Source organism: Sinocyclocheilus grahami, unplaced genomic scaffold, assembly GCF_001515645.1.
Source record: "Sinocyclocheilus grahami isolate Dianchi unplaced genomic scaffold, SAMN03320097.WGS_v1.1 scaffold345.1, whole genome shotgun sequence".
NCBI classification, from domain to species: domain Eukaryota; kingdom Metazoa; phylum Chordata; class Actinopteri; order Cypriniformes; family Cyprinidae; genus Sinocyclocheilus; species Sinocyclocheilus grahami.
Genome location: NW_015505524.1, coordinates 415,905 through 429,584, shown reverse-complemented (window position 1 = coordinate 429,584; position 13,680 = coordinate 415,905). Strand labels below are relative to the sequence as shown.

The following is a 13,680-nucleotide window of genomic DNA, read 5'->3' as shown; positions in this document are numbered from 1 at the left end:
TTTTTTATGTATAGTTTCACAAAACTGAAGTCAAACCATTCTGTTTTTGCTTCAAATTTAGAAATTATACAGTGTAATTTAGATTAAAAAATCATCATGTTGCATGTATGCAGCATCTTTGTTTGGATAATGATTATTATTGTTTAATGATTATTAAACATAATTATATCATTGTTTGGAAATTATTGCCTCTAATTTTAAATGGAAAGAGCACAGACAAAGCCTTATTTTGTTTATATGAAGATATTTATTTAATTTGTGTTACTTATTTATTTGATTTGGGGCTTGTTTTAAAATGTTAATTTAGTTTAGTTATTTACATTTACATTATATTTAAATGTTGTCATTTAGCAGACGCTTTTATCCAAAGTGACTTACAAATGAGGACAATAGAAGCAATCAAAACCAACAAAAGAGCAATAATATACAAGTGCTGTATTAGTATATTATTATTATAGTGCTATATTTCAATTTCACAAAGAAACATGGACAAACATTTTGTCCAAGCAATAATAAAAGGACACATTTATTTATAATTTGTTTTAAACCTCATTTTGTAAAACAAAAAAAAAATTTGTGAATCGAATCGTGAAATCAAAATCTCGAATCGTGAGTTGAGTGAATCGTTACATCCCTAGTAGTAACACTAACTGCACCATGGTATTGTGGCAGAAATGTGGGATATTCATATCGAATTTTATTGTTTATGTAGACATTTAGGACTAATGGAATATAATTTTATTTTTTTTGTGATTTAAGCTAAGCTTTTGTGCATTTATACCAAATGTATTTAGATTAATGTTTTTCATACAAATACCTAGAAACTAGTGTTGTCACGGTACCAAAATTTCAGTATTCGGTACCAATACCAGTGAAAATCCACGGTTCTCGGTACCAATTTCGGTTCCAGAGCAAAACACAAAAACATGCTAATTAAAAATGTTTACTATACTTTCATTTAATCCAAACTGTGTACATATTTAATTTTAAAGGGGTTTTGAAAATCTAGAGTTATTCAGCCAAGAATAACAACTAAGTTAGCTTAAAAAAAAAAAAAAGCCCAGAACTGCTTTTCTGACTGATATGACACAATGTTAACCATTTGTACATTCTCTAACACGCATATTTTAGATTCGCAATTCATTTAAAAGCCTCGGGTGTGTAAAAAATAGTAAATATCATCATGTCCTCCTGTTTTTTTTTATCCTAATAAAGGATTACTAATAAAGGAAACTTCATGCTAATGCTCATTATATTAGCATTAGCCGCGCTTATGCTAACGATGAACTACTGTAATAACAGCGTTCATTTCTTGAATAATATTCATAACAGAAGCGGCGTTTCCCCCAGACTTGCACTCTATTTGTGGCGGCATATATATGCAAATTCATTAGAGATCAGAGATGGAGGTTTCCCCGGTAACGCTGTACACTTTACTGGGGAAATTACACATTAAATGAAAATGACACACACAATTTCGTGTGTCGGTTTCCTTCAGAAATACAGTGATATAAAAACACCCGCACCGAGTTTCGACTTTGACACATGCAGTGCTCATGTTTATTCAACGATGTCAAAGCCTTTTGGAAAATCTATTTGTGGCGGTCAGTTTTGATATTTGTGCGGACCGCCACAAATAAATCAATGTATGGGAAACACTGATCTAAATATTACAAATTAAAATGACTCTATTTGTGGCGGCATATATATGCAAATTCATTAGAGATCAGAGATGGAGGTTTCCCCGGTAATGCTGTACACTTTACTGGGGAAATTACACATTAAATGAAAATGACACACACAATTTCGTGTGTCGGTTTCCTTCAGAAATACAGTGATATAAAAACACCCGCACCGAGTTTCGACTTTGACACATGCAGTGCTCATGTTTATTCAACGATGTCAAAGCCTTTTGGAAAATCTATTTGTGGTGGTCAGTTTTGATATTTGTGTGGACCGCCACAAATAAATCAATGTATGGGAAACACTGATCTAAATATTACAAATTAAAATGAAACTTACCTGTTTGAACTCTTTCATTTGATCTGGGTGTCTTTAAAGTGTTTTGTTAGTTTGGTGTGTTTCCTCGTTTTGATGTCGCCACGTCTCAGTGCTTTTATGAAGAGAGCGCATCTGCGCACCTTTCGGATAGCGCATCAAGAACCGGGTTGACCGGGTACTCTGTACCACCGGTACTTAAAACAAAACCTGGTACCGTAACGTTTTAATTTTTTTTAGTACCGACTTGGTACCGAAGTACTGGGTCTTTTGACAACACTACTAGAAACCATATAGTTACATTTTTACCATGGTATTATTTAGGGATGCACCGATATGAAAAAAATTTCACCATATAAAAATTAGGTTGTTACAATTTTTACGGATTTACTGTTTTTGATAATGAACATAAATTTACATCTGCATCCTAACTCAAGCTACTACTGTCAACTCAAGCTACTGTCAAATGTGCATTTCTAAGAGATGAGAAAATGTTATTAATAATATTGCAGCCTGCACTGCAAACTGCTGAAGATATGCGTCAAAGTCAGGCACAAACCTGTTTCTTTATTTGAAACTATCACTCATTAGAACATGCTGAAACTAAGAAATTAATTATTCTATTAAGATATAAATTTTAAGGAAAAATAACTGGGAAGGTGTAAACAATTCAAGAAAGGGAAGTGTTTGTCATGTTCTGACCATAAAGAGTATTGGTATAGTAATATTGGTTTAGAAAGGCACAAGGACTAGTAAATACATTTGTTTTTGGCTGAACTTTTCCTTTATATTTTCATTTGTTGTTATTGTCATTTATGCTGGTGTGTTGCCTCAGGTGTAGGAAGCCGAGGAAGAGGCAGAGGAGCTGGAATGAGCAGGCTCTCTCAGGGAATGGGGTAAATATTCACACTTTTGTCTTTCCAAACCCATCAAACACTCCTTCAGTGAGAAATATCTCTGTGCCCATTCCACAAAACTCTTTCTTGGTCGTTATTCTCACTCCCCCTCTGTTGGCTTCTCTTTGACCAGTAGGACGTTTAATCCTGCTGACTACACCGGCTCTGTTGAGGCAGGGGAGGCTGGAAATGAGACTACTGAAGGAGCAGGTGAGTGCCGTTTATTGATCCGGATCCTGAACACCGTTTCTTTAATAAGGCAGAAGTTGGTTCTCTTATACTTTGCACTTAATCATGTCTGAAGCCATTTTCAGTCTGGTATCGATGTCAGGTGAGCCGGTTTTTAGTAGTATCGATTTCATACAGCTCTGTATGGAATTGCTCATCTCTGATCCGATTTTTGTAGTGCGGATCATCCTCAAACCATAAAGCACAGTTGATTATGTAAATGAGCATAATCTCTAACCAGTGTTTATGAATTTAATATAACCCACTGCAAAACATAATTTTATCTTTAACTCACCTGTGCTTTAAGGAGCCTGGAAGGACAGTCTGGAAGATTGGGTGGCCGAAGACTGGAATGAAGATGTGAGTGATCTCATGAATGTTAAAATGAAACTGGAAAACTTGATAAAGAGATGTCAGTGTGTAACGCTCGCTTCTCCATTTATCAGCTATCTGAGACCAAAGTGTTCACTGCTTCTTATGCGCTTGGGTCCAAGAACTGCGTGCAGCCTGGACAGGGGTGAGTGCTTCCTGTGCTTCAACACTTTCTAGCACAGAGCTCGGATGTACGGACAACTAGGAGTGCCACTTAAAAAATAAAGAAATTGATTTCATTAAAATTATATATTAATTCAAATAAAAGTAATTTCATTCAAAATGTAGCGTTAAAAGTAATTTTACTATTACTTAAAATTGACAAAAATAAACAAGTTAAATTTAACAAAATATTACCTTAATATCAAGTTTTAAATTTGTTCATTTGATTTGTCAACTGCCTTTGTTATTTACCAGATGCTTTTATTTAGCCATTTGTCATTCGAGTTAAAATAAATGCCATTGGGTAGTTCACACATGGGAGCAGCCAATTTTTAAACTTGTTTGCAAATTGATAGAAAAGTGTTTTGTAATTTTAAGTAGTTGAAGGTGATGATTTAAAATAAAAAATTTTTTATTTAACTTGATTCAACATTCATTTATATATGTAACTGCAGTACAGTGTTAATTTCATTGACGAATAATTTTTGTCAACGACATTTTTCCACAGACGAAAATGAGAATAAGAAAATAAAAACTCGTTTTGAATGACAAACTATGACGAGACAAATGTTCGGGTGTGACGATTTGATGTGAAATGACATGCCGTCGTGTAAATAAGATAAATAACATAAGGCTGTTTAGTTTTAATAAAAGAACAAGGTTATAGACCTGTTCTATCGGAAAGGTAACTTTAAATGACTTCTGTTGTGATCTGGCGCTATAGATAAAATATTAAATAAAATTAACTTGACCTTCAAGGGGGGCAGGGGGTGCCGTTGAGGGGGTGGGCCGCCCCCCTAATATAAGGCAGGGGAAACACTGCACCTGAATCACGAACACAGAAAAGCACCTCTCAGACAGCACATGACACGAGTACTGAATTCAGTTCTCTTTCGCGTCACATGAATGGAGAAATACACCCAAAATGATGTTGAAGTGTCCGTTTTGACGAGTATTCATGTAAACACACTCGGTTACGTCTTAAGTGAAAGTCAACCGTTAGTAGGATACCGGATGTTTATCAGTATAATGCACCCGTGCATTCGATTTTAAAGGTACAGCAGCCTAATTTAGCTATGTATGTGTCATTAATGTTAATGAGAAAATCACTCACTGCTCTTGACTGAATGACTTTTGTAGCCCTAATAAGGATTAATCAAAATGTATTTGTATAAATATGTCTGCTTGAAATAATGAAGAATGTGGTAAGTTATAATGAATATTATATAACCATTGGTTTTTCATTGAAAGGAGTATCATGTTCTTGTTTCTTTATGAGAAGTGGTTTTATTTCATTTTAATATAAATGCATGTTGTGTGTCACAGCAGTTAAATCTGTCTCTATATTGCATGATAAAGCCTTAATATTAAACCTGTATAATGAGTTTGGAAATTTGAGAGAAATGCTTAATAAATGCACTGTAACTAAACCCATTAGATTTTAGCTGACTTAATCTACCATATATTTAGTCGACTAAAATCTTATGATATTTAGTTGACTGAAACTAGACAAACTAAAACAATTCAGATGACTAAAATGACTAAAACTAAATGGCATTTTAGTCATAAGACTAAGACTAAATCAACATTTGCTGTCAAAATTAACACTGCTGCAGTGACTGCATTTAATTGTTATTTAGCCAAATTAATCTGCTTAGCCATTTGAGAAGTCATTTATTTATATTTTGAAGTAATACATTGATAGTAGTTTTCTTTATTTGCTTTTAAGTGGCACATCTAGGATTACAATGGAATTGCTTGTTATTACTCGGTCAGACATATTAGTTATTGCTTGTACAACTTGTTTATGCTAATCAGCTGGCTTGGTGCCTTTTGTATGAATTTTATTTGAAGAGTTGTAAGTAACTGATGACACAACTCCTGACCAAACATGCTGACCTTTGATTTAATTTGTCGTGACCACTACATGGCAAAGAGCCTGGTTCGGCTAGTTCACACTAATAAATAGGAAAGTAACAGAATAAATAAATGATGAAAACTTAACGAAATATGAAAGAATTTAACTTCTGCTATAAAGCATCTCTAAAATGTAATGGTGTCATTCAACTTAATACAGTGTTGGTTTAGTTCAGTTCAGTTACTGTGTAAAGTTCATCAATTATGAAACATGTTTGATTCAGCTGTATACAGCTCTAGAGAAGGCAATAATGTTATTTAGCTCAGTGTTAAATCAGTTCATTTGCTGCTTCATTCATTAATTATAAATGAATGCAATTCAGCTATAAAGCAGCTCTACAGTACACAAGTGTCATTCAACTCTGCTCAGTTTTTGTTATCCAATATTGTCAGTAGTGTAAGCAAGTGCTAAAACTGTGCTCTATTACATGTTCAACAAGCAGTTCTGAAGAGCAAGTTTAGACACAGTCTACCTGAGTGCTCCAAAATATTTGGCAAGCATTCAGGTTTGATTCCCCTCCCTGTCTCATTAATTTTTGACTTACGTTTAGCAATTGAAGTCAAAAAAGCAAACCGCCTTACAAGCAGAAACAGATTAGCAGACATATGCAAGTGCGCTCCTGGAACATCCTCACTTCCTGCTCCCTATGTCGTGGAAGCAATAGGACAGAACCCCATCAAAAATGAATCTGATGTTTTGCATCATAGAGCAGTGGCCTCTTTTGTAGTTGTCTGAAAGGTTTTTTTTTTGTTTTTTTCTACTCCTCAGGATGGTTCTTGGCTCTCTGTTGTCTAAGGTGGCTGAGGGTGACTCTGAGCTGTCCGGATTGGAGCCGTCGTCCCCTGACACTCTCACCCAGAGCCTGGTGTTCACCAACTCTCAGCAGCACGCCACCCGGACACACACACACAGCTACGCTTCTGCTGCTGCTGGTACTTATGCCAATGCCGCATCGGTGAGAAAAACGCACACATACTGGCACTGAGCACCACAGCGCTTGACTCTGCACCTTTGCCTTGGTCATAGATTTACAGGGCCAAATTTTTTTTCCCCAATCCTAGAACAGTTTTAACTTAGTTATTTTTTTGTTTAGTTTAACAGTTATTTACACAATGTTACCCTACCGTTCAAAAGCTTGAGTCAGATCAATTCTTTTGTTTAGAAAGGAGAACCTTTATTCAACAAGTTGTATTAGCCTATATTTCTAAAAAGTGGCAGTGATAAAAATGTATAAATAGATTTCAAATAAATGCTGTCCATTCGAATTTTCTATATTAAAGACTGAAATTTAATAAAAGTATCATGTTTCCACAAAAATATTAAGTAGCACAACTGTTTACAACATTAATAATAATGTTTTTTGCACTAAATCAGCATATTAGAATGATTTTTGAAGGATCATGTGACACTGAAGTAATGATGCTGAAAATTCTAAGAATATTCAAAAAGTTATTTTAAATAATTTCTCCAATGTAATTTAAATTAGAGAAAATAATTTCTAATTTGATTTTTCATCAAATAAATATAGCCTTGGTGAGCATAAGAGACATTAAGATCTTTTTAAAAAAACATACTAACCCAACCCTCTACATTGCGAGTAAATCACTTGCATATGCGACTAAATCTTCACTCTGGGCGACTAAATGATGTCTAATACTAGCCAATGGCTAATAAATTCTCAGATTTTACTCATCAGTGTGTGAGTTGGAGGCTGAGTATATGATTAGCACAGATATATTTTCACTCACAGAACACTCTGACTGGTCGCTTCAGAGTTTCACTCTTCGTCAAGCAATCTGTGATATTTTTCAGTTAATTGGAATGGATGCGCAGCGCACCTGTGTTTGTGTATTTGGCATAACAAACTCTAGTGTGAAGGCGCACGACTCGCCGTTGCTTTCTCTCACGCGCAAAGAGCGAGAGCAAGCGAGAGTTTACATAACATGCAGAATTGATGCGCTACATATAAACGATATACTTTGTTGTATTTTCCTGTAAAAATAACAGAGTTCCTTTGGAATTCTTCAGCTTTTAAGAACTGCCGGGTTTTCCTGTAGTAGGCGGAACGAATGCGCAAACAACAATCTCATTGGCTGGTGCTCACCTATTATCGTCCCTGTTTTGATTTCAGCGAATCAGTTCGAGCAAACGCACATAACCTGATTAATATTCATGAATCCAGTAGCTCATTAATCCTTAGTGCGTTTTTATATTGTTCTTATTAGTAGAATTCGTATAATAATAATAATAATAATATCTTATCAGTATTGTTGTAAAAAAAAATTTTTTTTTTACAGGAACACTGAATGACCAAAAAAAGCACCAGTCCTAAGTTCATGGTTACCAAGTTTTAATTCTAATTACTAAACTTCTATTATTAAATAATACTTGATTATAATATTATAATGCTTGACTGACTGATATTAAGAGTGTACTTTCAGATATTTAAAAAGCTGTACCATTTTACAAACATTATATATATATATATATTAGTATTTCAGTCTGGCGAGTAAACAAAAACATTTACTAGCCAATGGCGATTCAATTGCCAAGGTGTCCGTAGAGGGTTGCAACCCCAAACTTTTAAACTGTAGTGTATCTTTGACCAGAATTCACATAATCTGTCACTGTCCCTTTAAATTAGTTCTATGATGTTATAAATCTTAAAGTTTCTGGATACAGTGAAATATCCAATTTTAGCCAATAAATATCCAATATTGGCTAATTGTGATAAACTACAAAATCTGTTAATACCTCATACGGCGTTAATATATAGTGTGCATCATATATTACATTGTGTACTACTTATTGCATGCTTTTTGTAATAAGAAATGTCCAAATTAGCTGTACTTTGCTACCAAGATGACACTTGGGTCTCAAACTTGTTAAAATAGTGTGTTGAATTACATATTAGTTTTTCCTGTGATATCAAAATTGGTATTGAGAGTATTGAAATTTACCAAGATTGGTATTGAATACTAATATTTTGGTGTCATGACAACCCTTATGCTTTTCTTCTAGTCCATGCTGGGATCCAGGCTTCCCCAGAATGATGTACAGAAAATGGAGCCAATCAGCACACCCCGAATTGCCCCTTTGTCCAGTCACATTTCAGGGACCCTGAACAATGGCACTGCATATGTTGAAACCTCTGCTCTGGTGCCTCTTGAATCTACACTTGTGACCCTGAATGAACCCAAGGAGACCCCTGTTACAGCAACTCATCGTAAGTACTATGCATACACTCTAGAGTTGCCCAGCCTGTACTCTTACATGATGTACACATGCACTGGAGGTTATTGGCTGTTGCATCATGTCTTGAAATCAGTGTGGTTTTCCTTCACACACACTAACATTTTTGAACACATTCTCTGCCAAAGTTTAAAGTGCCCCTATTATGCCATTTCCAATATTGCCTTTCATGCATTGTGTAATGTAGCTGTATGTGAATGTGAACGATCTGCAAAGTTGTAAAGCTGCAAGTGCACGATAAAGTTATTGTCTCCCAAAATAAAGAATCGACTCTGAACAGCTGAAACGAGTCATTAGTAATTCGAATCCCACTTCCGTGATGGCTACACGTCACAGGGTAACACATTTGCAAAATGCACGCCTATGTTCTACGTTGGCCGGCCGCGAACAATTTGACCCCGCCCACAAACACGTCATTCTACTGACGACTGCTTCTCTAATCTCGGGGAGTTCAACGCGGGAATCACAAAACGCTTGCTGTTGAAAGATGGATCATTATCCTGTTTATTTGGACCAGCTTCTCCACTGAATCACAACCTGTAAGTATGATAAATAATAGATGTTTATATTTTCTATAGAGCATTCAAAATACAGAACTATTGAAATAGGCGTATTGTTTCCGAAATGCACTGTACACCGTAGACCATGGTTTCTCAGATCTTTCCCTGGAGGGCCAATGCGCTGCAGAGTTTAGCTCCAACCCTGATCAAACTCACCTACCTGTGATTTTCTAATGATCCTGAAGACATTGATTAGCATGCTTGGGTGGGTTTGAGCAGGAAAGTGGATCTTGTGGGCCAGATTTGAGGATCCCTGCCGTAGACCAATCACAACAGACTAGGCCATCTGACCAATCAGAGCAGAGCAGGCTCACGGAAAGGAGGGGTTTAGAGAGACTGAATCTTTGAACTGCTTCGAACGAATCGTTTGAGAATGGCTGGAAAATGAGGTGACACTAAATGCATATTTTGAGAAAACTAAAGCGTTTTTTTGACCTTACATGCATGTAATCCTATTGTAGGAGACTCCCAAAACAATATTAGGAACCGTAAAAATGGCATAATAGGGGCACTTTAACAGAGAATGAAACATGTTGGAATATGTTTTTTCTGTCTTTAGTAGACCTGAAGGCCCAACCTGACCCATCCCCCATCCTCGGTCGTCTGACCCAGCATCAAAATGCAGCACTCCAGTCGGACTTGCCGGCTCAGGCCCGAGACCCTTCTCCATTTCCCCCACATGATGGGCCTTCTCCGACACTGAAACCCCACTGTGAGCCTGTCCTCACCTCGACAGAGCCGCCACAACCCAGAAACATCAGACCACAGAGACGGAGAGCACCCCCTCCCTCTAAGGTAACAAACGTTCCCTATAGCCCCTTTTATTTTTTGTCTGTGATTTCTGTTGTAAGATTGATTAGCAATGTGATTTGGCAGCCGTAAAAGTAGTTAAAGGGGTCATGAAATGGAGAATCAAAATGTTAATGTTTACACACATAAAAGAGGTTACTCTACAATAGGGCTGCACGATTAATCGCAAGCGATATTTAACGCGCATCTTATCAGTAAAGCCGGTTCTTTAATCAGCGGTAAATCTCCATCACCTGCGGGCTTTCACATTGAGCAGCATTAACTACACAGAGCCGTTGTTCACTGACGAGCTGCGCCAAACCACGTTCATATTCGCGCAATTTTTAGCGCAGCTCGTCAGTGAACAACGGCTCTGTGTAGTTAATGCTGCTCAATGTGAAAGCACGCACGTGATGGAGATTTACCGCTGATTACCGGCTTTCTGACAAGATGCGCGTTAAATATCGCATGCGATTAATCGTGCAGCCCTACTCTACAATAAAAACTTACTGCAAGCTTCAAAACTAACTCCCCAGTTTCAAATTATTATTATTTTTCTACCCTTCTGAAATGGCCTGATTTAAAATTGGGGAAATCGTGATGTCACTGTTCTCCTCAACATGCCCCCTAACATCGTCGCAAGTAAGCGAGTTGCGTTTTTTATAGCTCATGTCTGCCCATCAACAGACCTGCCAGCCTGTACACATTTTGTGTAACAGGTATGCATTTTGACCTCAAAGTACGCTGGTATGATATGTAGGGTTGGGTACCGAAACCCGGTGCCAATATTTTTAGCGGGGCTATAGCGATTAGCTTCATAAACTGTACACAAATTTGTGATCGCCTCAGAGTCAGTCCCCTTTGAATTTGATATGAAAACGGTGGCAGACTTTGTCTCCTCCACGTCTTTCAGCGCGCTCTTTAATCCGCAGACCGCGGCGGTGCAGCGCGAGCAGACTCAAACAGAAACAGAGGACACAAGGTGTGTGTTTATCGATAGATTGTTATAATATCTGTATCTGTGCAGTTATTTGTCATAAATACAGTTTACAAAAGGTCACGAGGGAGTAATCTGTTTCCCATCTACAGTAACGTTTTTGCTGCATTCACCCCTCATCACACAACAGCGGTTTCCTCCAGTGAAAATCTAGCCCTTTAATGTTATCCATCCTTTTTTTAATCTCACGGTTCGGATCACATTACGGTTTTTGACCCACGGATCGGATAATTTTTCGGATCAGCAAGTAAAGAAAAATATTTCAATTTAACTTGCTTACCATTTATTACTTAAAGCCGAAGTACTTTGATACCACAGCAAATACTACTAGATTAACTAAGAAAGTTTAAACATGATTAAAGAGACAAGAGAACAGCCATTAAAAATAAGAACAAATACACAAATTTGAAAAAGCATAGATAAATACAACAGAATATGTTACAAATAAAATAAGTAGTATTCAAATACAGAAATTTAATAATTAGGGAAAATAACACTGCATAATGTTCACTGTATAAATTAAATATATATTTTTTATCACAGCTGTTCTGTAGTTTGATGATCATTAATGACAGCAGCAGTATTTATATGCCGCTGTCCCTTTAAGACCTGATGCACGGATCCGATATAATGATACACATCACATCCGATTTCTTTCTCAGCTGTTTTCATTCACTTGAGACATAACTCACTGCATTTACCTGAATGATTGTCGAGATGGGTATTTTGTCATAATTGTATGTGTATGTGTCTTTTCAGAGGATTCAGTTCGGTGTTCGCGTGCTGTCTGAAACGCGTGTGTGCGGCTGTGTGTGCGCGAGTAACGAATCGAGTTCCCTTTCACCTTTTCTCTCTGGAATTGTTTAAAACTCGCTTGCTTGTTATGGTTAAATTTTGCAATTAATCCGCAGATCACATGCGTGCCGAACCGTGGGGCTTGGTCCGTACGGATCACGGATCAACTACGATCCGTTTAACCACTAATCGATACCCAACCCTAATGATAATTCACTCTAAACTATGCAAAAGCCTGGTTACGCCTCTGTCCATGTGCAGTACTCAAATCAAGCACGAGCAAAAATTTAGCCCTTTAATTTTTTCCCTCCTCCTTTTTTTTTTTTTTTTGTGGCTCTTTTTTTTTTTTAAGTATCGGTTCAGGTACCGTTTTAAAAGTATCGATTTGGCACCAGTATCGTAAAAAACCCAATCGATACTAGTGGTTCAACGGATCACAAATCTCACGGTTCGGATCACATTACGGTTTTTGACCCACGGATCGGATAATTTTTCGGATCAGCAAGTAAAGAAAAATATTTCAATTTAACTTGCTTACCATTTATTACTTAAAGCCGAAGTACTTTGATACCACAGCAAATACTACTAGATTAACTAAGAAAGTTTAAACATGATTAAAGAGACAAGAGAACAGCCATTAAAAATAAGAACAAATACACAAATTTGAAAAAGCATAGATAAATACAACAGAATATGTTACAAATAAAATAAGTAGTATTCAAATACAGAAATTTAATAATTAGGGAAAATAACACTGCATAATGTTCACTGTATAAATTAAATATATATTTTTTATCACAGCTGTTCTGTAGTTTGATGATCATTAATGACAGCAGCAGTATTTATATGCCGCTGTCCCTTTAAGACCTGATGCACGGATCCGATATAATGATACACATCACATCCGATTTCTTTCTCAGCTGTTTTCATTCACTTGAGACATAACTCACTGCATTTACCTGAATGATTGTCGAGATGGGTATTTTGTCATAATTGTATGTGTATGTGTCTTTTCAGAGGATTCAGTTCGGTGTTTGCGCGCTGTCTGAAACGCGTGTGTGCGGCTGTGTGTGCGCGAGTAACGAATCGAGTTCCCTTTCACCTTTTCTCTCTGGAATTGTTTAAAACTCGCTTGCTTGTTATGGTTAAATTTTGCAATTAATCCGCAGATCACATGCGTGCCGAACCGTGGGGCTTGGTCCGTACGGATCACGGATCAACTACGATCCGTTTAACCACTAATCGATACCCAACCCTAATGATAATTCACTCTAAACTATGCAAAAGCCTGGTTACGCCTCTGTCCATGTGCAGTACTCAAATCAAGCACGAGCAAAAGAAGAAGAGTTTGGCCAATCAGAGTGCTAGGTTCATTCCCCAAATAGCAAGCGAGGATGATTGACAAATGCGGAAGGCCTATCATTAAAAAGAGACTGCAAATTGACAGCAACACAAAATCCCACTCGATTCCCCTTCCACTCCCGCCATCTGACTGATTTCTAAAGTGTGGACAGTACAGTAGTCATTACTTAGTTATTTTTTCTTGTGTTTTGTTTAAATAATTTCAGTGTGTTTTATTTCTCTCCGAGCTGACTGTTTGTATGTGTCCGTGAGTTCACGCGATGAGATGAGGAAACTCCTCCCCGCTTATAACATGCATTCGAAGAAGCAACACACGCCAAAACATCTTCCGCTGTAATGAAGCGTTTCTAA

The 13,680-nt window shown here is 36.9% G+C and overlaps 1 protein-coding gene across 1 annotated transcript in view; it reads left to right on the top strand.

Annotated features, from left to right (window-relative positions):
• Positions 1-13,680, top strand: part of LOC107548245 (ubiquitin-associated protein 2-like) — a gene marked incomplete at its 5' end in the record, with an annotated part of 46,158 nt that overhangs the window by 7,506 nt on the left and 24,972 nt on the right. The window contains 7 exons of the mRNA XM_016228879.1: positions 2,834-2,894; positions 3,028-3,104; positions 3,430-3,482; positions 3,569-3,639; positions 6,343-6,529; positions 8,596-8,800; positions 9,946-10,181. Coding sequence (XP_016084365.1) covers positions 2,834-2,894; positions 3,028-3,104; positions 3,430-3,482; positions 3,569-3,639; positions 6,343-6,529; positions 8,596-8,800; positions 9,946-10,181 — 890 coding nt within the window. The remainder of the gene's footprint in view (positions 1-2,833; positions 2,895-3,027; positions 3,105-3,429; positions 3,483-3,568; positions 3,640-6,342; positions 6,530-8,595; positions 8,801-9,945; positions 10,182-13,680) is intronic.